The 24551-nt window shown below is 47.7% G+C and overlaps 1 protein-coding gene across 2 annotated transcripts in view; it reads right to left on the bottom strand.

Annotated features, from left to right (window-relative positions):
* Nucleotides 1–24551, bottom strand: part of EIF3J (eukaryotic translation initiation factor 3 subunit J) — a 49697-nt gene that overhangs the window by 4954 nt on the left and 20192 nt on the right. Inside the window, exons 3-6 of one of the 2 annotated variants that reach the window (XM_077263179.1) lie at nucleotides 12426–12480; nucleotides 4767–4861; nucleotides 4565–4685; nucleotides 3995–4153 (exon numbers count right to left, since the gene is read on the bottom strand). In XM_077263179.1, coding sequence (XP_077119294.1) covers nucleotides 3995–4153; nucleotides 4565–4685; nucleotides 4767–4861; nucleotides 12426–12480 — 430 coding nt within the window. The remainder of the gene's footprint in view (nucleotides 1–3994; nucleotides 4154–4564; nucleotides 4686–4766; nucleotides 4862–12425; nucleotides 12481–24551) is intronic. The other variant, XM_077263180.1, reaches the window with a different exon arrangement.

The following is a 24551-nucleotide window of genomic DNA, read 5'->3' as shown; positions in this document are numbered from 1 at the left end:
CCAGTTCCGATGGTAGATGCTCGATGACACCGGCTTTCGGGCATTGATCAAAGTGGAAACTACCTCACGGGAAAAACCTGCTTGAGTCAGAACCCAGGATTAAAAGGCCAAGCCGTCAAACACAGGGCCCCTGAGTTCTGGTGGTAGATCGGGCCCTGAGAAAGTAGATCTGGACGATCTGGTAGATGCCAATGAACATCTGCGATGAGTTGGACCAGCTTTGCATACCACGCCCGGCGAGGCCATTCGGGGCAATGAGGATCACCGGGACCCCCTCTGCCCTGATCCTCCTGATGACTCTGGGAAGCAGAGGCAGGGGGGAAAACCGGTAAGGAAGGCGAAACTGACTCCAAGGAAGGACCAGCGCATCCGCCCCGATTGCTCTCAGGTCCCGAGACCGAGCCACAAACAGAGGTACCTTGGCATTGAACCAGGACGCCATCAAGTCTACGTCCGGAGTACCCCAACGAAGGCAGATTTGTTGAAATATGTCCTGATGGAGAGACCACTCTCCTGAGGTAAGACCTTGCTGGCTGAGGAAGTCCGCAGCCCAATTCTCCACTCCTGGAATGTGAACGGCCGATATGACCGAGTGGTTTTCGGCCCAGCGAAGGATGTGCTGTACCTCGCACATTGCAGCTCTGCTGCAGGTGCCCCCGATTTATATAAGCCCACAGCCGTGGCATTGTCCGACTGGATACGGATGGGGCGGCCTGCTAGGAGATGATGGAACCGCTTTAGGGACAGCCGAATCGCAGGTATCTCCAGGATGTTGATAGGAAGGCGAGACTCATGATGAGTCCAGGTTCCCTGCGCAGTGTGATGGCGAAGGGAGGATGCCATCGGCATCGGAGGCTGGCATCGGTAGTGACTACCAGCCAATGGACTGGGAGGAAGGACCTCCCTTGGAGAAGAGAGGTTCGGAGCATCCACCATTGGAGTGTCTGCTTGACCCGAGGAGAGAGAGGACAGTCGGTCGAGGGAAAATGGACTCCCATCCCATGCGTCCCAGCAGAGCGTGCTGGAGGGGACGGAGGTGTAGTTGCGCAAAGGGAAATCGCCTCCATTGCGGCCAACATCTTCCCGAGAATCCTCATGCCGAAACGGCTGGAGAAGCTTCCAGACCCCCTGTTGATGAGCCAGGACCTTGTCCCGAGGAAGAAGCACCAACCCTAGGGAGGTGTCCAGGGTCATACCCAGAAAGGAGATCCGTTGAGCCAGAACAGGAGATGACTTTTTTAAAATTGATCAACCAGCCCAGCCGAGAAAGAGTATCTAAGGAAATGTGGATGCACTCCTCGCAGGCTTGGAAAGATGGGCCTTTGACCATTAAGTCGTCTAGGTAGGGAAGCACTACTAGACCCAGAGAATGCAGAAAGGCCATGACCTTTGTGAAAACTCTGGGGGCGGTGGCGAGGCCGAAAGGCAAGGCCGTGAACTGAAAAGGTTCCTCTCTGACGGCGAAGTGAAGAAACCTTTGGTGAGGTGGGAAGATTGGGATGTGGAGGTATGCATCCCAGATGTCGATGGATGCTAAGAATTCGCCTTGTTCCATCGAAGCAATGAAGGAACGGAGAGATTCCATCTTGAAATGATGGACTTTGACAAATCTGTTCAAGAGCTTTATGGTCCCCAAAAAGGATAGAACCGTCAGGCCCACCCTGGACCTAAACAGATTTGAATAAAAACCACGGGACCTTTCGTCCACTGGGACAGGGACAATAACTCCGTCTTGGCGGAGCGACTTGATGGCCTGGGAAAAAGCCCGAGCACGCGTTCCCGCTTCGGGAGGGCGGGAAGTGAAAAGCCGAGTTGGAAAGGGGGGGGGGGGGGGAATCAATTTTGTAACGGAGGACAACAGATCCCTGACCCACTCATCGTGAACGACCACGAGCCAGGCATGACGAAACAAAAGAAGGCGTCCGCCTACCTTGCTGGTGTCGTCCGGACGATGTTGCGAGTCATTTAGAAGATGGTTGGTGTCTGGATCGCCTGGACCTAGACTGCGTGGTGCGGCCCCTCCAGGATTTGGGCCTGTACGAAGCCTGAGGGCTTTTGTCTCTGCCGGCGCCCCGAACCAGGGGAACTGGCCGAGGAATGCCATGCGTAATTTCCACGAGAGGGCCAAAAGCGAGCCTGTGGCTGTCGTCTGAACGGTTGTCTGAATCACTGCTGGGGGAGGGAAGTACTTTTCCCCCTGTAGCGTCTGAAATCAGCTTGTCCATGTTTTCACCAAATAGTCGGCCACTGAGATATGGCAGGGACGTAAGGGACTTTTTAGATGCAGAGTCCGCTCGCAAGTTCCTCAAGCATAGCACTCTCCTAAACGCCACAGTGTTTGAAGCCGTAAGTGCTGAGCAGTTCGCCGCGTCCAGGGAAGCGTTTACTAAGTAAATCGCCAGCCAAGAAAATTTCATTTGCTAGCTCCGTTATGTCAGAAGGAAGATCACTGTTCTGTAAGGCCTTATGCAGAGAGTCTGCCCAACAAGTCACAGCTTTGGCTACCCAGGTAGCAGCAAAGGAGGGAAAGTGCCGAGCCTGAAGCCTCAAAGGCTGAACGGGCGAGACTGTCAACTTGGCGATCTGTGGGATCTTTGATAGAAGATCCATCCGGCACGGATAGAAGGGTTTTGAGGACAAACGTGAAACAGGAGGATCCACAGGAGGAAATTCTGTCCATTGTTTGCAGAGATCAGGAGAAAAAGGATCGCTTCCCTAGGATTTCACAGGGCTAGTTCTCGGCCGAACATCCCACGTCGCAGGAGAGGGTACAGGGAGTAAACTCGCCGTGCTCGCCTGTTGATGTTTTGGGGGAGATCGGCCCCCTTAAAAAGGGTCCGTCGCCCCATCATCCTCTTGCGCAAAGTTAAAAATAAAATAAAAATAAGAACGTCTTGAGAAAAACAGACGCAGTGTGCCTCCTACGGACACTAAGCAAGAACTGGTATTATCCGGAGCCAGTGGGCGGTGTATATTGAAAAGGAGGAGCTAACCCTTTTTGTATTTAGTGTCAGCCTCCTAGTGGCAGCAGCATACACCCACGGTCCTGTGTCCTCCAATGTGGCGATGGAGAAAGGTACAAATTGCAGCATAAGGTCAAGGTAGGCATTATATTAAAGTTTGTAAGCAATAACAGATGAGAGTAAATACAAGCTTAGACCAGTATCAGAAAATATATAAATGCCCAGAATCCAGGGGGCTTTAGTGTATCCCCCTTTATTTGCTCAGTGTTTGCCTTCATTTTCTGTATGGTCTGTATACATCTGTTTTTAACCTCATTTTTTGTGTAAAAAAAAAAAAAAGTACTTGCTTTAAAATTGTGTCTGGAGGACTAATTCACTCTGCATAGGATTTCTTAACGTAAAAAACTACGGTAAGCTTTTACTCATGCTCCCACGCCGCCTCTCCACTAGTGATTAGCGAACAGGCTCGGATAACTTCTTCTCCAAGCATGCTCGGGTGTTCTCCAAGCATGTGGGCGTTCTTGTACATTGTGTTTGAGTCTCTGTGGCTGCATGATTTGCAGTTTTTAGACAGTCTTATCACATGTGGGGATTGCCTGTTTGTTACAGCTTATCATGTGTTTAGTAATTAGCTGAAGAGCAATCAACACAATGTCACGATGTGGCGAATCTACTGTGGAGAACACGAGTAGCTACAAGCATAGATCTTCAAAAACAATACACTTTAGTCAGAGCTTATTTTATGATGATCGCCATTTACACAATGCGCAAATATCTAGACATTGACAATCTCATTCTTCAGGTGTTTGAAGCTGTAAAGGACCAGTAGGGCACAAAAAGAAGGGCATAAAACTTTCTGACAAGTAACTTTCCTTTTTTTTTCTAATTTATATAAGACAGGAAAAGTGATTGAAGGCATTTTCGACTGCACAATAAATGGCAGTGATTGTTTCCGATTTTTGCACCTATACATGTAATCCGTAAAACAAAACAAAAAAAAACACAAAAAAAACACTACGATCGTTACTCACATGAGATACAAATATCTCGCACAAGTGTTTCTAATAAGGTGGGGTAATAAAGGGATTTTTCGTATTGTGTGATCTTTTCCTTCAGCAGCTTGCCAAATTCTACAAAGTCCTCTCGTGATGATGGATTCATCGCATCAATCCCAGTAATACTGACTACACCTGTATGAACAGAAATAGGACATTGCATCATCAACTAACATGTAAACGGTAACAAAGTTACTAAGGGCACTTTCATATTGCGCTTTTTTGCACGTGCGGGCAACCGAGCCCCCTCCCCCCCGAGTACCACGGGCATCTGAGTATCCACTTCCAGTAGGCATATACACCCGACAATTATGCACGGCATGTACACTGTCAGTATGGCCCCGTTGGTGCAAATGCTTGAATCTTTTTTGCATATTCGGACGAGAGCACCGGTGGGACCCAAGAACGTGCAAAGACAAAAAAATAAATAAATAGTGAAAGTGCCCATAGTAACTTTGTGCTGAAAAGTGAAGAGAAGTGTTTTTCTTTTGGTTTAATCATACCCTGAATTCCCCTTTCACTCTCTAGAAAGTCAAAATGCCTCACCAAAAGCTTCTTTTGCCAACTCTAGATCCGCATCTTCTTGCAATTTTTTTAGCCGAAGTTTCTCTGACATTTGCTCCTCTGGTGATAAGTTTACCGGTTCTTCTTCTTCAGGCGCCTCTAACTGTATAGCAAAAATTATCACAATCAGGGAGCAATTAACATCGTGCATCCACATCACATAGAAAGGCTCACCATTACTTACCCGCTTTTTAATTTCTTCTTGTTTATTTTTAGAAAGTTTCTCTTTTGCTTTTATTTTTTCCTGCAATTTTTTCTTGTCAGGTACTTTCTGTTCTACTGGCGTAGGTATAAAGAAAAATCTACTTTACTACACAAGTCCCGAGCAAGCAAAATTTTTAATCTTTTTATAGCTAAAACATGAGAAAGCATTTACCGTATTTTGCGGTTTATAAGAAGCACCGGATTATAAGACTCACCAAATTTTCAGGAGAAATCGTTTTTTTTTTTTGTTTTTTTTTTTAAATGAAATGGTGGTGCTTCTTACAATCCATGCATCTTATTCCTTACCGGGGGTGATGGCTGCGGTGAAGCAGGGTCCCAAGGTCGCTGCTGGCAGAGGCAGGAGTGGGACGATGCTGCGGACCCCAGACGGGGAGAAAGTGGTGTTCGGATGTGCGCTGAGATCTCCATCTGTGCATGCTCTGCAACCGGCCAGCGAAACGTAAACCATGGAAGTGCGGGGGTCCCGGGCTTTCACAAAATGTCGGCAGGGCCCCCGAACACCCGCACCTCCAAACACCCCCTCATCCCAGCCTGCAGCAACGTGCCACTCTTGCATCCTCCACCACGGCCAGTAGGTATGTTCGAATTATAAGACGCACCCACATTTTCCCGAAAAAAATTTTGGGGGGGAAAAAAAAAAAAAAAAGTCTTATAATCCGAAAAATAGGGATTTTTGTGTACTCACCGTAAAATCCTTTTCTCCGAGCCGCTCATTGGGAGACACAGGACCGTGGGTGTATGCTGCTGTCACTAGGAGGCTGACACTATGTAAATACAAAAAAGGGTTAGCTCCTCCTCTGCAGTATACACCGCCCACTGGCTCCAGATAATACCAGTTTGTAGCAAAGCAGATTAACAACAAAAAAAAAACTCTTAACCATACAAACATGTCAGAGACTAGAACACTTATTATAGGCAACAAGCCAAACAAGGGTGGGTGCTGTCCCCCCCAATGAGTGGCTCGGAGAAAAGGATTTTACGGTGAGTACACAAAAATCCCTATTTCTCCATCGCCACATTGGGGGACACAGGACTGTGGGACGTCCAAAAGCAGTCCCTGGGTGGGAAATAACCCAACAGTGTAAACTTATGGCACCTGCTGTCTACAGATACGCTACCGCTGCCTGCAGAATACGCCTACCCAGGCTTGCATCTGAAGATGCCCGAGTATGGACGTTGTAGTGCTTTGAGAAGGTGTGCAGGCTAGACCAGGTCGCAGCTTTGCAAACCTGCTCTGCAGACGCTTGATTCCGCATGGCCCAGGAAGTACCCACCGACCGAGTGGAGTGTGCCCTGAGGCCCCTCTGACGCGGTAAGCCTCTTGAATAGTCGACCGAATCCATCTGGCGATTGTTGACTTAAAAGCGGACAGTCCCTTCCGGTGTCCCGCCGGGAGCACGAACAGAGCATCAGTCTGTCGAAAAGATGCCGTCCTGGACACGTACTTCCTGAGAGCTCTAACAAGATCCAAGGAGTGAAGAGCCTTCTCCACGCGGTGCGTTGGAGCAGGGCAAAGGGACGGAAGTACGAAATCCTCATTGAGGTGGAAGGAAGACACCACCTTTGGGAGGAAGGTCGGGGACGGTCTGAGGACCACCTTGTCCCAGTGGAACATAAGGAACGGCGTCCGGCAGGAAAGAGCAGCCAACGCCGAAACTCGCCTGATCGAGGTAATAGCGATGAGAAAGGCCACCTTCCATGAAAGGAGAGGTAGAGAGATGTCCTGCAATGGCTCGAAGGGAGATTCCTGCAGGACACCTAGACCAGATTAAGGTCCCAAGGCTCTAGAGGCGCCTTGTAGGGAGGCACCACGTGAGAGATTCCCTGAAAGAACGTTCTGACCTGAGGTTTGGAAGCGATTTTGCGTTGAAAAAGGACTGACAAGGCTGAGACCTGCCCTTTAAAGGGAACTCGGCGAAAGCCCCAAGTCCAGATCGGATTGGAGGAAATCCAGGATGGTAGGGATGTTGAAAACCATCAGAGGGAGACCTCTGCTTCTACACCAAAGCAGAACTTCCAAGTCCGATGGTAGATGCGCGATGACACCGGCTTTCGGGCACTGATCAAGGTGGAAACTACCTTGTGGGAAAAACCCGCTTGAGTCAGAACCCAGGATTCAACGGCCAAGCCGTCAAACACAGGGCCCCTGAGTTCTGGTGGTAGATCGGGCCCTGAGAAACCAGATCTGGTAGGAACGTCTGCGATGAGCTAGACCAGCTCTGCATACCACGCCCGGCGAGGCCAATCCGGGGCGTTGATAATTACTGGGACACACCCTCTGCCCTGATCTTCCTGATTACTCTGGGAACCAGGGGCAGGGGGGGGGGGGAATAGGTAAGGAAGGTGAAACTGACTCCAGGGAAGGACTAGCGCGTCCACTCAGATTGCTCTGGGATCCCGGGACCGGGCCACAAACTGAAGTACCTTGGCGTTGAACCAGGACACCATCAAGTCTACGTCCGGAGTACCCCAACGAAGGCAGATTTGTTGGAATATGTCCTGATGGAGAGACCACTCTCCTGAGGCAAGGCCCTGCCGGCTGAGGAAGTCCGCGGCCCAGTTTTCCACTCCGGGAACATGAATGGCCGATATGACCGAGTGGTTGTTTTCGGCACAGCGAAGGATGTGTTCTACCTCGTGCATTGCAGCACTGCTGCGGGTGCCCCCCTGATGATTTTATATAAGCCACAGCCGTGGCATTGTCAGACTGGATACAGATGGGGCGACCTGCAAGAAGATGATGGAACCGCTTTAGGGACAGCCTGATCGCACGTATTCTCCAGGATGTTGATTGGAAGACGAGACTTGTGACAAGTCCAGGTTCCCTGCGCAGTGTGATGGCAGAAAACGACTCCCCAGCCTAGGAGGCTGGCGTCGGTGGTGACTACCAGCCAATGGACCGGGAGGAAGGACCTCCCTTGGAGAAGAGAGGATTGGAGCATCCACCATTGGAGTGTCTGCCTGACCCGAGGGGAGAGGGGACACAGTTGGTCGAGAGAAAACGGACTCCCGTCCCATGCGTGCAAAAGAGCGTGCTGGAAGGGAGGGAGGTGTAGTTGCGCAAAAGGAATCGCTTCCAGTGCGGCCACCATTTTTCCGAGAATCCTCATGCCGAAACGGATGGAGCAGGGGGACGGCTGAAGAAGCTTTTAGACCCCATGTTGAAGAGCCAGGACCTTGTCCCGAGCAAGAAGCACCAGCCCTAGGGACGTGTCCAGGGTCATGCCCAGGAAGGAAATCCGTTGAGCTGGAAGAAGGGATGACTTCTTTAAATTGATCAACCAGCCCAGCCGAGAAAGAGTATCCAAGGAAATGCGGACACACTCCTCGCAGGCTCGGAAGGATGGGCATTTGACCAGAAGGTCGTCTAGATAGGGGAGAACGTCTAAGCCCCGAGAATGCAGAATGGCCATGACAGCCACCATGACCTTTGTGAAAACTCTGGGGGCGGTGGCGAGGCTGAAGGGCAAGGCCGTGAACTTAAAGTGTTCCTCTCCGACGGCGAAGCGGAGAAACCTTTGATGAGGCAGGAAGATAGGGATGTGGAGGTATGCATCTCGGATGTCGATGGATGCTAAGAATTCGCCGTGTTCCATCGAGGCAATGACGGAACGGAGGGATTCCATCCTGAAATGACGGACTTTGACAAACCCGTTCAAGAGCTTTAGGTCCAGGATGGGCCTCACTGTTCCATCCTTTTTGGGGACCATAAACAGGTTTGAATAAAAACCACGGAATCTTTCATCCTCTGGGACAGAGACAATCACTCCGTCTTGTCGGAGCGACTGGATGGCCTGGGAAAAAAGCTTGGGCGTGGCTTCCCGCTTCGGGAGGGCGGGAAGCGAAAAACCGGGTTGATGGGGGAAAAAAGAAAAAAAAAAATCGATTTTGTAACCGGTGGACACCAGATCCCTGACCCACTCGTCGTGAACGATGGCGAGCCAGGCATGACGGAACGAGAGAAGGCGTCCACCAACTTTGCTGGTGTCGTCCGGATGGGATTGCGAGTCATTTTGATTGGGGTCTGGATCCCCTGGACCTAGATTGTGTGGAGCGGCCCCTCCAGGAATGGTTGGGCCTTTATGAAGCCTGAGGGCTTTTTGTCTCTGGCGGGACGGCGCCCGGAGCCAGGAGAACTGGCCGAGGAATGCCATGAGTAGGTTCCAAGAAAGGGCCGAAACCGGGCCTGTGGGTGTCGTCGGAATGGTTGTCTGAATCTCTGCTGGGGAAGGGAAGTACTTTTACCTCCTGTAGCGTCAGAGATCAGTTTGTCCAGTTTTTCACAAAAAAAATGGCCACACAGATATGGCAGAGACGTGAGCGACTTTTTAGATACGGAGTCCGCTCGCCAGTTCCTCAGGCATAGCGCTCTCCTAATCGCCAGAGCGTTAGCAGCCGTAAGTGCAGAACAGTTAGCCGCATCCAGGGAAGCGTTTACTAAGTAATCGCCAGCCAAGGAGATCTGATTTGCAAGCTCCGCTATGTCAGGAGAAAGGTCGCTGTTCTGTAAGGTCTTATGCAGAGAGTCTGCCCAAAAAGCCATAGCTTTGGCTACCCAGGTAGCAGCGAAGGAGGGGGAAGAGTGCCGAGCCTGAAGCCTCGAAGACCGAATGGGCGAGGCTGTCAACTAGGCGGTCTGTGGGATCTTTGATAGAAGATAAGTCCGTCACGGAAAGGATAGTTTTAGAGGACAAACGTAAGACAGGAGGATCCACAGGAGGGGATTCCGTCCATTGTTTTCGTAGATCAGGAGAAAAGGGATATTTGGACTCAAGAGCTCTCTGGCCCTGAAAACGTTTGTCTGGACGCTCCCCTATGTCGTTGGAGTATGGCCTGGAACTCCAGGTGATTGGCAAACACCCTGTGAGTACATTTAGTCCTTTTGAAGGACACAGAATTATCCGTACTGGAGGTCGCCGGTTCCTCGTCGACCTGAAGGGACTGGTTGACAGCCTCAATGAGACTATCTATAGTGCTCTGATAACCTGGCGACTCCAGATCTAACGGCACATCGGACTCAGGATCAGAGTCCTGGTCGGAAGAGGTGCCTGGGGAGCGAGAGCGGGAAGCGGAGCAGAGGCACCAGAGGGCCTGGGGGACGAGCTACGGACGCGCTTCCTAGATGGCCGCTTGTTCTTAGAATGAGAGCGACCCCTGCAGGCTGAAGATTGCGCAGCCGTAGGGGAATCCTTCTGATAAGGCGGATTAGTGGTCCTGCTCCTGGTAGGCTCCTGGAGGGACTCAATAGCCTTAGTCAAAGAAGCCATAGACTGCGAAAGTGACAAAGCCCACTCAGGGGGACTGGTCACCGCGGGCTCATTTGCGGCAGGGGGCTCATTTGCGGCAGGGAGCTCCTGAGCGCATTTAGGGTCACAAGCATTACAGAGCGGGGCAGTATGCCCGCTTGGTAGTGCAGCCTGACAGGAGGTGCAAGAAGTAAAGAACACTGTATGCGTTTTTGCAGACTTTTTGTGTTTAGGCAGAGACATGTCTGCTAATCTCCGTGCAGGCTCTGCGGCTAATGAAGCGGAGCACTGTGCGGCTAGTAAAGCAGAGCACTGTGCAGCTAATAACAGCGGAGCACTGTGGAGCTAGCAAAGCCGCAGAAGGATGAGAGCTATATCAGCGCGCAGCACACGTACCCAGGTCCTGTGTCCAGATGCCGCACTGAGACCGGTGAGAAGTGGCGTTGAGGTCCCCTTGTTGTGGCAAGATGGCCGCCGAAAGCTTGGAGGGCGCTTCTCGCAGTGGGCGGGGCCACGCGCACTGTGGGCGGACCGCGGCCTAGCAGAATCAGAAGCCGGGGACTAAATTAGCGGTGCCCGGACGCTAGATGCGGCCGAGCCCGCGGTGCGCTCGGGAGCCCCCCCAGCCTTACCCCAGAAGACTCACCGCTTGGGATCCTCTTCAGGCGAGGTTATGAGGGGCGATGCAGTCGACCTCGATCCAGCGCCCTCTTGATGAGGGGCTGGAGAGGGACTGGGAAGCTCCTTGCAGCACCGCTATTCTTTTAGTGGTGGAGCAGATGGAGGGCAGCCGGACAGTACTCTGGGAAGATGGCCTCTGTGTATCCTAAGGGTTCGCTCCCCTAGGATTTCACAGGGCATGTCCACAGCCGAGTATCCCACGTCGCAGGAAATGGTACTGGGAGTAAACTCGCCGTGCTTGCCTGTTGGTGTTTTGGGGGAGATCGGACCCCTTAAACGGGTCCGTCGCCCCCTTCATCCTCTTGCGCAAAAGTGAAAAAATAAAAATAAAAGTAAAAACGTCTGGAGAAAAACAGACGCAGTGTGCCTCCTACGGACACTAAGCAAGAACTGGTATTGTCCGGAGCCAGTGGGCGGTGTATACTGCAGAGGAGGAGCTAACCCTTTTTTGGATTTACTTAGTGTCAGCCTCCTAGTGACAGCAGCATACACCCACGGTCCTGTGTCCCCCAATGTGGCGATGGAGAAATATGGTACATCAAGTAATTCACATTCCGTAACATATAGGAGATCAGAAAATCAGTTGTGGGAAGATTGACACCCAATTTTATTTAATAGTATCCCATACATTTAAGCTAACTATTCACAAAGGTGCACGAATTTGACAGCAAAAATAGTACAAGCATCTGAGAATAAATGAAAATGGATCATGCTGCAATACAAGTTACACCATGTACAACGTATGGTCTACACCTGTCTGATGTAGGGCTGCTCTCTGTATACTTACAGCATGTGGTCCTGGTACTTTAACCCAAGCCAGTGGCCCGAGTTACTGAAAGACTAATGTCAGGCATCAAAGAATAAATAACGAAAACCCTAAAACCTGGAGGCCAGCATTTTTCTAAATTAGAGGCCCAGTGGTCACGCAACTGATCATGGATCAATGCACATGTAAGCAGCTGCTGGGTGCAAAATAAAAAATTTGTTAAAACTGGGAGCTGCAGAGTGCTGCCTGTACAGGCCCTACCTGAGGCGTCTCAACCTAATGCCCCCCAAAGAGGGATTAGGGAGGGTGCTGTTGTTACCTCGCCTCGACCCAGAAACCAAAAGGAATTGGGGAAGGAGGGGGTCTCGACTTCGAACCAGCAGCCGAGGGACTGGGGAAGGAGCGACATGGGGGATAGCCATCTCGACTTCAACCGGGCACCCCCCGTAATAGGGGGCCGAGGAAGGAGCCATGCCAAGGGTCTCACAGGAGACCCACTTTTCTTCATCTGTAATCCATCAGAAAGTTAGTTTTTTTTTTTGTTGTTTTTTTTTAGGTGTGCCTCCTATGCGACACTAAGCAAAAACTGGAGAAGGCTGACGCAGTCCAGGCGTGTATACTGCAGAGGAGGAGCCACAGTTAATCTTTTTCAGATTATGCATAGTGTCGCCTCCTAGTGGACAGCAGCATAACACCCATGGTCCTGTGTCCCCCAATGAGGCGACAGTAATAAAAAATTCTTTAAAATTTTATAAGCATTACATGGACTGCTGCCGGAAGTTCGCCTTGCTCACTTGTGAAACACTGCAGTGTCGGAGTCTAATAACTGGACAGATTTGTGCCAGAAACTGACCCTTCTATACTAAATCATAAATACCTACAGATACTGGATCATAGCACATTTGCGTGGCTTTCATACATTTACCTATTTTCTCAGGTTCTTGTTTATTTTCTGCTTCCTCCTCATCATCCCAATTATCCTAAATGAAAAAATTTAGAATGTTTGTTAATGCTCTTTGACCAGCAGCCTGGGTCAGTATATTAAGACAATTTTGGGTATGTTCACATGCAGATTTGTAGCAGAAAATTCTGCAGTCATCTTATTCAATTAAGTGGGAGATCCAGAGCCCACACAGATACAGCAGGAATTTTTTTTTCTTCTTTTTTTGGTTACAAATTATATCCTTTGAATTGCGCATGCATTTTTTTTTTTAATACACCCCTGCATTAACAAGGGCAGAATTTTTCCCCTTCATGTAGCTTGTTTTTCTGTAGAGAAGATTTATTTTCCAAAAGAACCAACTATATATATTTATTTTAGGACTGGATGAAGAATTACCAGCAGTTCCCATTTCCACACTCATTGGTCCCAATTGTTGACACACAACGCAAAGCCCAGCCAACACCAGTGGAGGCAGCCAATCACTGAGTAACCCATCTGCGAAGGCAGCCAATCACAGAGTACACATTGCCAATTTGTGTTGAGCTGGGACTAGGAACGTCAGGAGAGTCTGAGCACTTTACAAAATAAAGGGGTTGTCCAGTAGATAAATGCATGAGAGCAGTTTACCCCCAATCACACTAGCTCCACCCCTCCCTCACCTAGAGCACTTGATTTTACCATCTATTCCACAATACAGTTCAATACAGAAGTACTGCAATAAAGTGTTCTGATAAACCGAATGGCTGGTGGTAAATGATCAGCAGTGTTTTAACACAGGTTTACCCCTTAAAGGGAACCTGTCACCTGAATTTGGCGGGACCAGTTTTGGGTCATATGAGCGGGGTTTTCGGATGTTTGATTCACCCTTTCCTTACCCGCTGGCTGCATGCTGGCCGCAATATTGGATTGAAGTTCATTCTCTGTCCTCCGGAGTGCACGCCAGCGCAAGGCAATATTGCCTGCCTGTCAGCATCATTTTGATAACCAAACTACAGGCATTGTCAGGTTGGCGCTGTTATACTGATTAAAACGATACGTGAAGAAATCCTTGTGTAATCAGTGTTAGTAGTTTTCAGTTAATGAGAACCCGTGCTCTGGGGTGGAACTGTAGGCAGTTTTATCTTCCTGCTCTAAGCCAGAGAAAGCATTAAAGACCAAGGAAAGACTCTGCCCACAGGCCGCCCCGAAGCACAAACATGTTCCTCATCATAGAGAGACAGCCTGACCACTTCAAAATGTCTGAAAATATGTTTAATAAATCTAATTTATGAATAAAAGGTGCAGACCATTCACCCTTTCCAGATGATCATGAAAATTAAATTCTTTGGGTTTGAGGGGGGGAGCGGTTGGGAATGGGGAAAAGATTGTGGGGTATTTTGGAGAAAATTCTGTTATGTTCTGAAAACTAAAAAAATATCTGATTAAAAAAAAAAAATTAAAGTCCTCGGAAGAGATCCACATGTGTGGAGGGGGCTCAAATGACAGTGGAAAAACCCCTTTAAGTGACAATTTTTGACCTGATCTAGTGTTTCCCTGGTCTTTACATTTTATAATGTAGGCATACGCAAGTTGTGCAAGCAGGGCTGTGGAGTCGGTAAGCCACAGTTGCGACTCCGACTCCTGGATTTTATCAGGTTCTGACTCCTTCATAAATGGCCAATTCGGAACAATAAATTTACTGTTGTAAAATATTAAGGCCGGTTTCACACTTGTGTTTGTAGCAGCTGCGGACTTCCTCCGTGAAGCCCCGCCCTCCGCCGCTAGCTCCGCCTATTTCTGAATGCGGCCGGCATGCGGCCTGTGTACCTATATTTAACATTAGGTACGCGTCGTTTTGACGATGCGGAGACCAGCGTAGGACGCAGCTTGTAGCAATTTTTTTTTTCCCGCATCGTCAAAACGACGCATGCGGAAGCATCCGCATACTGCGGCACAACCTGCGTACCTAATGTTAAATATAGGTACACAGGCCGCATGCCGGCCGCATGCCGGCCGCATGCAGAAATAGGCAGAGCTAGCGGCGGAGGGCGGGGCTTCACGGAGGAAGTCCGCAGCTGCTACAAACGCCAAGTGTGAAAGTAGCCTTACATCGTGCTTATTCAGTTTCTCACCATCATATAAGTAATCAGAACACTTAGAGCAAAAACTATATTTATTAGAATATAGCAAATAACTTTTATAAACTTTTATAAACTCTTGCTAAGTAAATATGCAATAAACACTGTTATGCAGTTAAGAAGAAATCTATACATTTGTCCTCAGAAAAAGTATTGCCTCTGTCAGATCCTCCTTCATGGATGCCCTCAAATCTGATCTAATTATTTTGAGAGCAGAGAACAACCTCTCTACACTAACTTGGGTTGGTGGCAAAGCAGTAACCACTCGGGCAACATCTCTGACAATGTCAGGATACAGAGGAATCGCTTGTTGCACTGTTATTTTTGATGAACGGTCAAATTTCTCAATTTCTTTTAGCGCACATGAAAAATTCTGCTGAAATGTACTGGCTGTGTTCTTTGATGGGGCTGACTCCTATGCGGGAACGCTTTGCACGGTCCTTGTGATCCAAATATTTTTCGAAATTAAATTCTTCATCAGTTGATGAGGGTGAAGATGTGGCAGGACGACCAAATTCTTCTTGTTCCTCCTGACTGTTCTGCAACCCTTTCAGCCTCCAACTCAAAAATATTGCCAGAATCCGTCCCTTCCTCAGCCCACAATCTACCAAAACTCTTGTGCATGCCCTCATCTCCCGCCTCGACTACTGCAACACCCTCCTCTGTGGCCTCCCCGCTAACTCTCTTGCACCACTCCAGTCTGTCCTCAACTCTGCTGCCCGGCTAATCCACCTCTCTCCTCGCTACTCCCCTGCTTCTCCCCTCTGCAAATTTCTCCACTGGCTCCCAATTCCCCAACGAATCCAGTTCAAACTACTAACACTGATCTACAAAGCCATCCACAACCTGTCCCCTCCCTATACCTCTGAACTAATCTCCCAATACCTTCCCTCACGTAATCTCCGATCCTCCCAAGACCTACTCTCCTCCACACTTATTCGTTCCTCACACAACCGCCTCCAAGATTCCTCCCGAATATCCCCCATCCTCTGGAATTCCATGCCTCAACACGTCCGACTGTCCACCACCCTCGGATCCTTCAGACGGAACCTGAAAACCCATCTCTTCAAGAAAGCCTACAGCCTGCAATAACCATTCTGCCGCCTCGCCATCGCCAGAGCAGCCACCTCACCACCACCAGAGCTGCAGCACCTCTGACCTGTCTCTTCCCCACTATCCCATAGAATGTAAGTCCGCAAGGACAGGGTCCTCTCTCCCCTCTGTACCAGTCTGTCACTGTAAACGTGTTTACTGTAAATGATATCTGTAACTCTGTAACCCCTTTCTCATGTACAGCACCATGGAATCAACGGTGCTATATAAATAAATAATAATAATCCTTACTGCCATTTCAAACAGAGCTTCTTTTCCTTTAGTTAGCTGTTGATCATCTAGAAGAATCCGATGCATTGGGTCTACATAAAGAGCTGCCAAAAGAATGTTATTTTGTAATAGTAGCTCCGCTCTCCATTTCATTGATGTAGCAATGCCACTTGCAATTAACCCTCCTCTTTGGGACAGGCGAAACATCAGGTTCTTCCACTCCTTTAAGAAAATACCTGGAGTCAAGTCCTCTGCTTGTAATTTTTTAGTCACTGTAAATGGGTGCTCTAGCAATTTTTCCAGCTCAGTCACCTGATTCCACTGACTTTCATTTAGCGTCAGCTGAGGGTTAGCCATGTCTACAAGAAAGGTTTTCAGTTCAACCAAGCGCTGAATCATTAAGTACTGCCCCATCGTGTGGCTTGATCAATAATTGCCCCTTTTCCAGCATGTCTCTTCAAAATTGAGTCAACTTTAGGGGTTCTGGCAACAGTAGCCAATTTTCTCACCTTGCCAATCAGTGCAGCAGCATGTCCTTCTTGCAGACTGTCTCTTATAGCCAGCTGTAGCGTATGCACAACACAGCGCATGTGATAAATGAAAGAACGTATTGACACAGTTTCAACAAGATCATCTAAACTATCATGTTGCTGTTCATCTGAAGCAACTTCAGTTTGCTCCTCAGTTACAATACTGTGTTCCTCTAATTTAAACATTTCTGTGTCTGTGGACCCAGAATGTTCTTCTAGCTGCTGGTCACCATCATTACTCTCATTCATTAGCTTAATAGTACTTATATTTGAAGCATTGTCAGTTATGACAGAAAGAACTTGCTCTTTTTTAAGTTCATAGTCTCGCAGAACCTTTTCCACCAAGACCTGGAGAAACGCACTGGTGTGATGAGCTTTGGTGTCTTTTACTGCCAATGTCTTGGTAACTATTTCATTTTTGTCACAAACAAATCGAACATTGATGGCAAAATTGTTCACTCTGACGTGTGCAGGCATCCATTTTAAGAAACAGAAAGCGTCCCTTTAGAGTTTTTTTTTTTTAAGTTCTTCCTTTTGTTTAAAAGCTTCTTCGATTACTAATTTTCTAATATGCTCTCTCTCTCTCTCCAGAGAAACAACAAGCTTGCGGGCCATTTCCCCATTCAGACACAAAAGCTGGTCGTGAAAATGATGAAATAGGCACACTATCCTTTACAACAAGCTCTAATGATCTGTTTTTTAAATGTATCTACTGTCATTGTCACAGTAACTTTGTCAGTGACAAAATATCTTGCAACTGATGGCTGCAAAGTTCTCTGCTCCTTTGTTTGGCTGGAAGAGCTGGGCACTGGTTCATTGGTTTGAATGCAGTCTCTCTCATCCACTGCTTTCAGTACTTCTGGATGAAAGCGTTGTAAATGTCTCTTTAGATTAGAAGCTCTGGTAGGAGCATTTTTATCTTTGCCTGAATATGCACTGATCTTGGCTTCACAGCATTTGTTTTCGTCTGGATCATTTGTCATACACTGACAGACATAATGTTTTCCATCTTGAGTGATGGTGAAATGTTCAAATACAGCTGATTTAATGTGACGCTTCTTTGACATTCTCAGGTTTTTAATTCTGCATTCACAATCCAAATGACAATTGTTTTTCCTAAAAACAATTGTACAAAATTATTGCCAGGTCGTACAACTGATATAGTGGTCAGTAATACTGTTATTCCTCATGTACTCACAATTAACTGATGCAAAGTTTGTTGAAAGGATAATACTTCTTACAGTCTTCCTCTTCTGAGTAGCAGCTGTGAGATGCTTGGAAGACGCACACCTAGTAAACATCTAGTCTAGAGGAGGAGCTTTACTACTAAGAATTTGCAACACATTTTCACTTTCAGTTTCATACATTGTAAGTAGGGGGGTTGTGGCACCATGAGGTTAACCAAGTATAAGATTAGATAAGGGCAGTGGAGAACAGTGACACACAAGAAGTAAGAAATGTCTATCTCCAGCAGAACTGCTTATCACTTGTTCATAGTTTGATAGAACATATATATTTGAGTAACATTTATAAAATTCATATGAAAGTTTAATTATGAAATATTAATACTTTTTTTTTTTTTTTTTTTTTAAAGCTGGAGTCGGAGTTGGTACACTTCTACCGACTCCAACCAAAACTAACTCCGACTCCACAGCCCTGTGTGCAAGTCAAAAATGTATTTAGTAGTCCATGGATGTGTGCTAGTCTGAAGCGTTCTTTTATACACAGGCCAGGTGTCACATTGATAAGTGGTATCCTTGCCATTTCCCCTTCTGTAACACTCGGCACCTCTTTTGTGACCTTTGGTAATACCCCAGTACACAGTCTGGTTTGGTGACCTCTGTAGAGGTACCTCATACAGTGGTGGGGATGCTGCAGTCACCATGTATGGTGGTCCAGGGAAGGATATCCCTCTTGTCCTTGACCACCAGCATGTTGTAAATACACTGGGCTCTGCCCTCACCCCTTTCTGAGCAGCTGCCCAATTAGAGACATTTATGATTTTTGTGGACAGTACCGCATGCTACGGTAGTTAGCGCAAAAAGGGACTTGACGAGTGGGATGCCGCTGTAAAAGTTATCTACATGAGAAAATTGATCCAGCAGTGGGTGCACCAAATCCCACACAATTTTCCCACTCTCTCCCAGAAAAATGATAATTAGTTACTGGTAATTTGATTTTCCAGAGCCATAACAGCACTATACGTGATTAATCGTGATCTTGTGCCCCCTTGCCAATTTATGTAGGCTATCGTTGTGTTGTTGTCAGACAACACCACCACACGTTTTCCCTGTATTTTTTCCCCTACACGAAGAAGTGCCTGCCTCACCGCTGACAGTTCTTTTAGATTGGAAGATGTTGCGCTCATTGAGGCCCCCCATTGACCCTGTAGGACTTGACCCTCTAGGTGTGCTCCCCACCCCCATGGGCTTCCATCTGTAGTTCGCACCACTGGATTCTGCACTGACCAAGGCACCGCGTTGTTTACATTTTCTGTTCTCAGCCACCATCTTAATGAGTCTTGAACTCTTGGTGATAGAATTTTCCGATTCAAGTTGTATGGATTTTTGGTTTGCTCGGATAGTATCTGCCATTGTAAATCTCTCGTGTGGGCTTGTGCCCACCGGGGTCGCTGGGACTGTCGCTGTTAGAACACCCAAGAGTGACATTGCCTTTCGAAGCGAAATGGGCTGGAGTTTGAACAGTTGTATTTTTTGTTGAATGGCTTGAATTTTCTTCTGCGGGAGGACACACTCCTATTTGACTGAATCTAATAGGATCCCGAGGAATTCTTGAGTCTGAGCTGGGACTATTTTGATTTTTTAGGTTTACTATCCAGCCTAGCTTGGTCAGTATCTCCAGTACTCTCTTGACTTTTTACACAATTTTCTTTGTTGTCTATTACAAGAAAATCATCCAAATAGGGTACCAGTATTATATCTTCCTTTCTGATAAAAGACGCTACTTCAGAAATAAATTTTTGTTAATATACGCGGAGCTATAGCCACCCCGAAGGGAAGGCATTGATATTGCAGATGGGTGGGAATTTTTGCAATGTTTACCACTAATCTTAGGTATTGTTGATGTTGGCCAGCAATTGGCACATGGTAGTAAGCATCTGTTGGATCTATTACTGCCATGTAACAATCCGGGTCGAGTACTTTTATTGCCGTTCTTTGAGTTTCCATTTTGAAGCTCTCCACTTGAATATAGTGGTTCAGTGCCTTTAGGTTGAATATTGCTCTCAGTGAGCCCGGTCAGGGAAGGTGCTGTAGAAACCTTTCCCCATCTTCTGGTGAGGTACTCTTATTAGGACCCCTTTTTGTATGAGGAGATGGACCTCTCTCTCTAGCGTGGCCTGATTTTTTTCGGCCACCTGGGTCATTATCATGTGACTTGGCGGGGGGCTGGAGAATTTGAACCGTAGACCTTCCGATAATAAGCTGGTTACCCATTGAGAAGCTGGTAATGCTGCCCAGTGGTGGTCGAACAATCGGAGTCTCCCCCCCCCACTGGAATTTTGGCGTCATTGTTTGGGGTCGGGTTTGGGGGGAGGCTTACTTAAGAGGAATCCCCTCTGTTTCCTCTTTCCAGGGTCTGCCCCGCATACACCCATCGTCTGATCGGCCTTCTCTATATCCGGACCCACGAAAGGACGAGCGAGACGTAACCCACCGGCGTCTAGGAAAAGGAGGAGGCAGAAAGTTTTTTCTTGTCTGATGCCTTCTCTAGGATTGCATCTAAGGCTTTACCAAAAAGATATTGTCCCTCACAGGGTACTGCACAGAGTTTTACTTTTGATTGGAAGTCTGCAGTCCAATTTTTTTTTAGCGACAATGCTCTGCGTCCTGAGTTGGATAAGGTGCATGCACGGGCGTCACATCTGACAGTTGACGGAAGCATCTGCTAGGAATCTTGCCGCCCCCTGCAGGGAGGGTAATGCCTCAAGCAGTCTCTCTCTTGGGCATTTGTCTTTAATCTGATCACCCAGTTCCTCTAACCACTTAACCATAGCACGTGCTGTGCAAGTGGCAGCCACCCCAGGTTTAAACGACCATGACGCTGCCTCCCAGGCTGATTTCAGAAAAGCATCTGCTTTCTTGTCAAGGGGATCTCTTAGCGCTCCCATGTCCTCAAATGATAGAGCTACTCCTTTAGAGGTACTAGCAATGGCTGCATCTAACCTAGGAGCTTTTTCCTCACTTTTCACATACCTCTTCGTCAAAAGAAAGGATATTTGCATTTTAATGCCTGCGGGATAGATCTTTTTTTTTTTTTTTTTTTTTTTCCCACTCTCTCGATCATATTTAAGATATCATGAAAAGGAAAATAATTGCGCTTTTTACAAAGGCACTCATCCCTCCAGGACCCTGGGTACCCCGGTAGCTTGTGCCTCTTCATTGAGGGCGGCATGCAGCAGCTCCCTCGGCCTCAGGATTCCCTGACAGCACCGCACGTGATGCCGCCGAGTACTGCTGCCCCCACCGTGGACCTCAGCCTCCAGACTGGCGATCATCAGAGGGAGATCCCTCTGGAGGTAAGCGTTCTGCCACAGGCATCCACCTGCAGGAACAGGAAACCAAAACTGAGGAGGAGATGTGCTGCCCCCTTCTTTTATCTCTGCTGCAGGTTTCCTGTTCCTGGGGGCGGATACCATCTCTCACGTACGGTGCTGTCATGGTGAGGGAAAAAATGCCTTCCCTTCATCAACCCTAAATTTGTGGGTGTACCCTGAGGTACTCTCAGTTTGCAGAGCTTAATTCTGTACCTGGCCCTCTTACTAGGCAGGTACTGTCAGAATTTGTGCCTCACCTTGAAATGTATTAGGGACTCTCTTTGGAGAACGTAGACCTCAGCAACCTTGTTGCCAAGTGCTCAATGACTGGCCGAACTTTGAGGCTATGTGCACACGTTGCGGATTTGGCGCTGCGGATCTGCAGCAGTTTTCCATACTTTGTACAGTACCATGTAAATGTATGGAAAACAAAATCCGCAGTACACATGCTGGTGAGAAACATGGAAACACAGCGGTGTTTTTTCCGCAGCATGTCAATTCTTTGTGCGGATTCCGCAGCGGTTTACACCTGCTCCTCAATAGGAATCCGCAGGTGAAATCCGCACAACACGGTAAATCAGCAGCAAATCAGCGGGTAATCTGCAGTGCGGTTTACCTGCGGATTTTGCAAAAACAGTGGGGAAAAATCAGCAACATGTGCACATAGCCTGAAAAGTCAGTAAAAGCCGGGGGTTCTCTCGAGGAGGACATTGTGCATGATAATTGTAATGCAAACATTTTTGGAATGCCTCAAATTATTTGTGGGTCATGGCCATAGAACAGTGGAGTGATGTATGAAACACCAACACTCCAATATTGCCAAAGTTCTAGCTTCTTCACTATCTCCATGTGAAGGATCAGGCACAAAAAGTCATTTCCACTGAGTGTACAGGAGTCCAGTTAGAAAACAATGAAGGGAGATTTTGTGCCAAAATTTGTTACGGCCACTGCGAGGTTTACAAAAGCCTCAGAGAAAAATACTTCAAAAAGGTATATTTCTGTGCGGCGAGTGGTGTCAAATTTGATTCTTGATTCAGTAACCAGTGACTCAGTTTGTGATGCAATCTACAGGGGGGCGAGGTCCATATGGGGTCAATAACTGGTTCATTTTCTGAGCTGGGACATCTGTGTGGCGGTTTGGTATCCCTTGAAGGGGGGGGGGGGGGGGGAAGGCATAATCCTCTCCCTCAGGGATGGGGGGGGGACGGACAAAAAACAAAACCATAAAGGCCCCGTCTCACATAGCGATTTACCAACGATCACGACCAGCGATACGACCTGGCCGTGATCGTTGGTAAGTCGTTGTGTGGTCGCTGGGGAGCTGTCACACAGACAGCTCTCTCCAGCGACCAACGATCAGGGGAACGACTTCGGCATCGTTGAAACTGTCTTCAACGATGCCGAAGTCCCCCTGCAGCACCCGGGTAACCAGGGTAAACATCGGGTTACTAAGTGCAGGGCCACGCTTAGTAACCCGATGTTTACCCTGGTTACCAAAAAAAAAAAAAAAAAACAGTACATACTCACCATCTGATGCCCGTCAGGTCCCTTGCCGTCTGCTTCCTGCTCTGACAGTGCCGCCGTACAGTGAGAGCAGAGCGCAGCGGTGACGTCACTGCTGTGCTGTGCTCTCACTGTACGGCCGGATCTCAGTCTGAGCAGGAAGCAGACGGCAAGGGACCTGACGGACATCAGATGGCGAGTATGTAGTGTTTGGTTTTTTTTACATTTACGCTGGTAACCAGGGTAAACATCGGGTTACTAGGCGCGGCCCTGCGCTTAGTAACCCGATGTTTACCCTGGTTACCAGTGAAGACATCGCTGGATCGGTGTCACACACACCGATTCAGCGATGTCAGCGGGACCTCAACGACCAAAAAACGGTCCAGGCCATTCCGACACGACCAGCGATCTCGCAGCAGGGGCCTGGTCGCTGGTACGTGTCACACATAGCGAGATCGCTGAGGTCGCTGTTGCGTCACAAAACTTGTGACTCAGCAGCGATCTCGCTATGTGAGACGGGGCCTTAAGTGAGAACAGTTTACAAACCTAATGAATTCATCTAAGAGTGCAGGGCGCATCTTAGCACACAACAGGTGCCTTACAGAATATTGTACCATTGGGAAGTGAAGAAATAATTACAATTTTTAACCACTAAAAAGCTGTTTTAACCTTAAGTTTTTAATTTTTCTAAAGGGCTAAAAATGTCTCCCGATTGCACCAATACCCTACATGTAATCAGGAAATACTTTTGAGGTACAGTGGAAAGCTCAGAACAGAAAGGAGCACCATATTATAGTGCATATTTTACTGTTATGATTTGCGGGTGCCATAACCCACTGGGAGAGCTCCTGAGGTGCAAAAACAGCAGAAACTCCTCCCCCGCCCCCCTCCCCCCCATAAGTGACCCCATTTCACAAGCTACACACCTCAAACAAATTAAATACCATCAGGCAATGAAGAAGAAAAAAAATTACATTTTTACAACAAAAATATTGTTTAAAGCCCCAAATTTTACATTTTCACATGGGAAAATGGGCAAAAGTGGCACCAAAATTTGTCCCACAATTTATGCTGAACGTGGCAATATCCCATGTGGCTGTACAGTACTGCTTAGCCACATGGCGAGACATGGGAAGGAACACTATTTGACTATGTATGTATATAGATTTGTTCTCCATGAGTCAGAGGAGCAGAATCCCCTCAAGGGACCCCATTTCGGATATTACACCCCTGTAGGAATTTATCTACAGGTGTAGTGATGATTTTGATCCCATGGGTATTTTTCAGAAACAAGCAGCAGTGGATATTGACATGTTAAAATTACAAATCTGAGAAATCGGAGAAATACACCGGTAAATTAAGTCTGCTCTCATTGCTACAGAAATGCCAAACATATGGAGGCTAAATGTCATTTAGGCACACTGTGGGGCATTTGAAAATGCAGAACTCACTGGTTTTCTTTTGTGTGGGGGAGGCGGTGAGAGGAACCATAGCATTTCCAGAGCTTTTGTACTACATTGGAAGACCCCCTATATTTCCATTGACAGGTGACGGGGACCTGAGTGAGGACTTGCTTTTTTGGTGGATTGAAGCTTTCATTGGGAACATTTTAAATAACATTTGGGATCACAGTTATCCGGCGCTCTACGTTGAGCACTTACATTGGGGCTTCCATCTAAATCTCTGAATGACCTAATTCAGATGAAACCCCCAAGGGATCCATTCACCATAAAGTAGCAGCAGACATACTCTGTACTCCGTCTGCCCTGCCCTCTGTTCAGCATTGTCGTTTTCAGAACAATTGGTCGACCACACTTTTATGCACGCTTATAAAGACGGACACAGCCGAATCACAGTTCAGACAGCATCCACAGTGCCTCTATCTGCCTAATTATAGGGAATCTTCCGTCTATGGGGGGTTCCGTCAGAATCACATTTCTGAGATTTTCACAGAAATCCAAGGGTATGCGCTCAGTGCAGAATAAATGTGAGCCGAGCCTTCCTGCAATCTTTGGGAGGCAGAATGAACAAATAAACAGCAGGTAAAGAATTGACTTTATTTTTTACGCCGGTCCTAGTG

Source organism: Ranitomeya variabilis, chromosome 5 (assembly GCF_051348905.1).
Source record: "Ranitomeya variabilis isolate aRanVar5 chromosome 5, aRanVar5.hap1, whole genome shotgun sequence".
NCBI lineage: Eukaryota > Metazoa > Chordata > Amphibia > Anura > Dendrobatidae > Ranitomeya > Ranitomeya variabilis.
The sequence above is the reverse complement of the archived record's forward strand: the minus strand, read 5'-3'. Positions and strand labels throughout refer to the sequence as shown.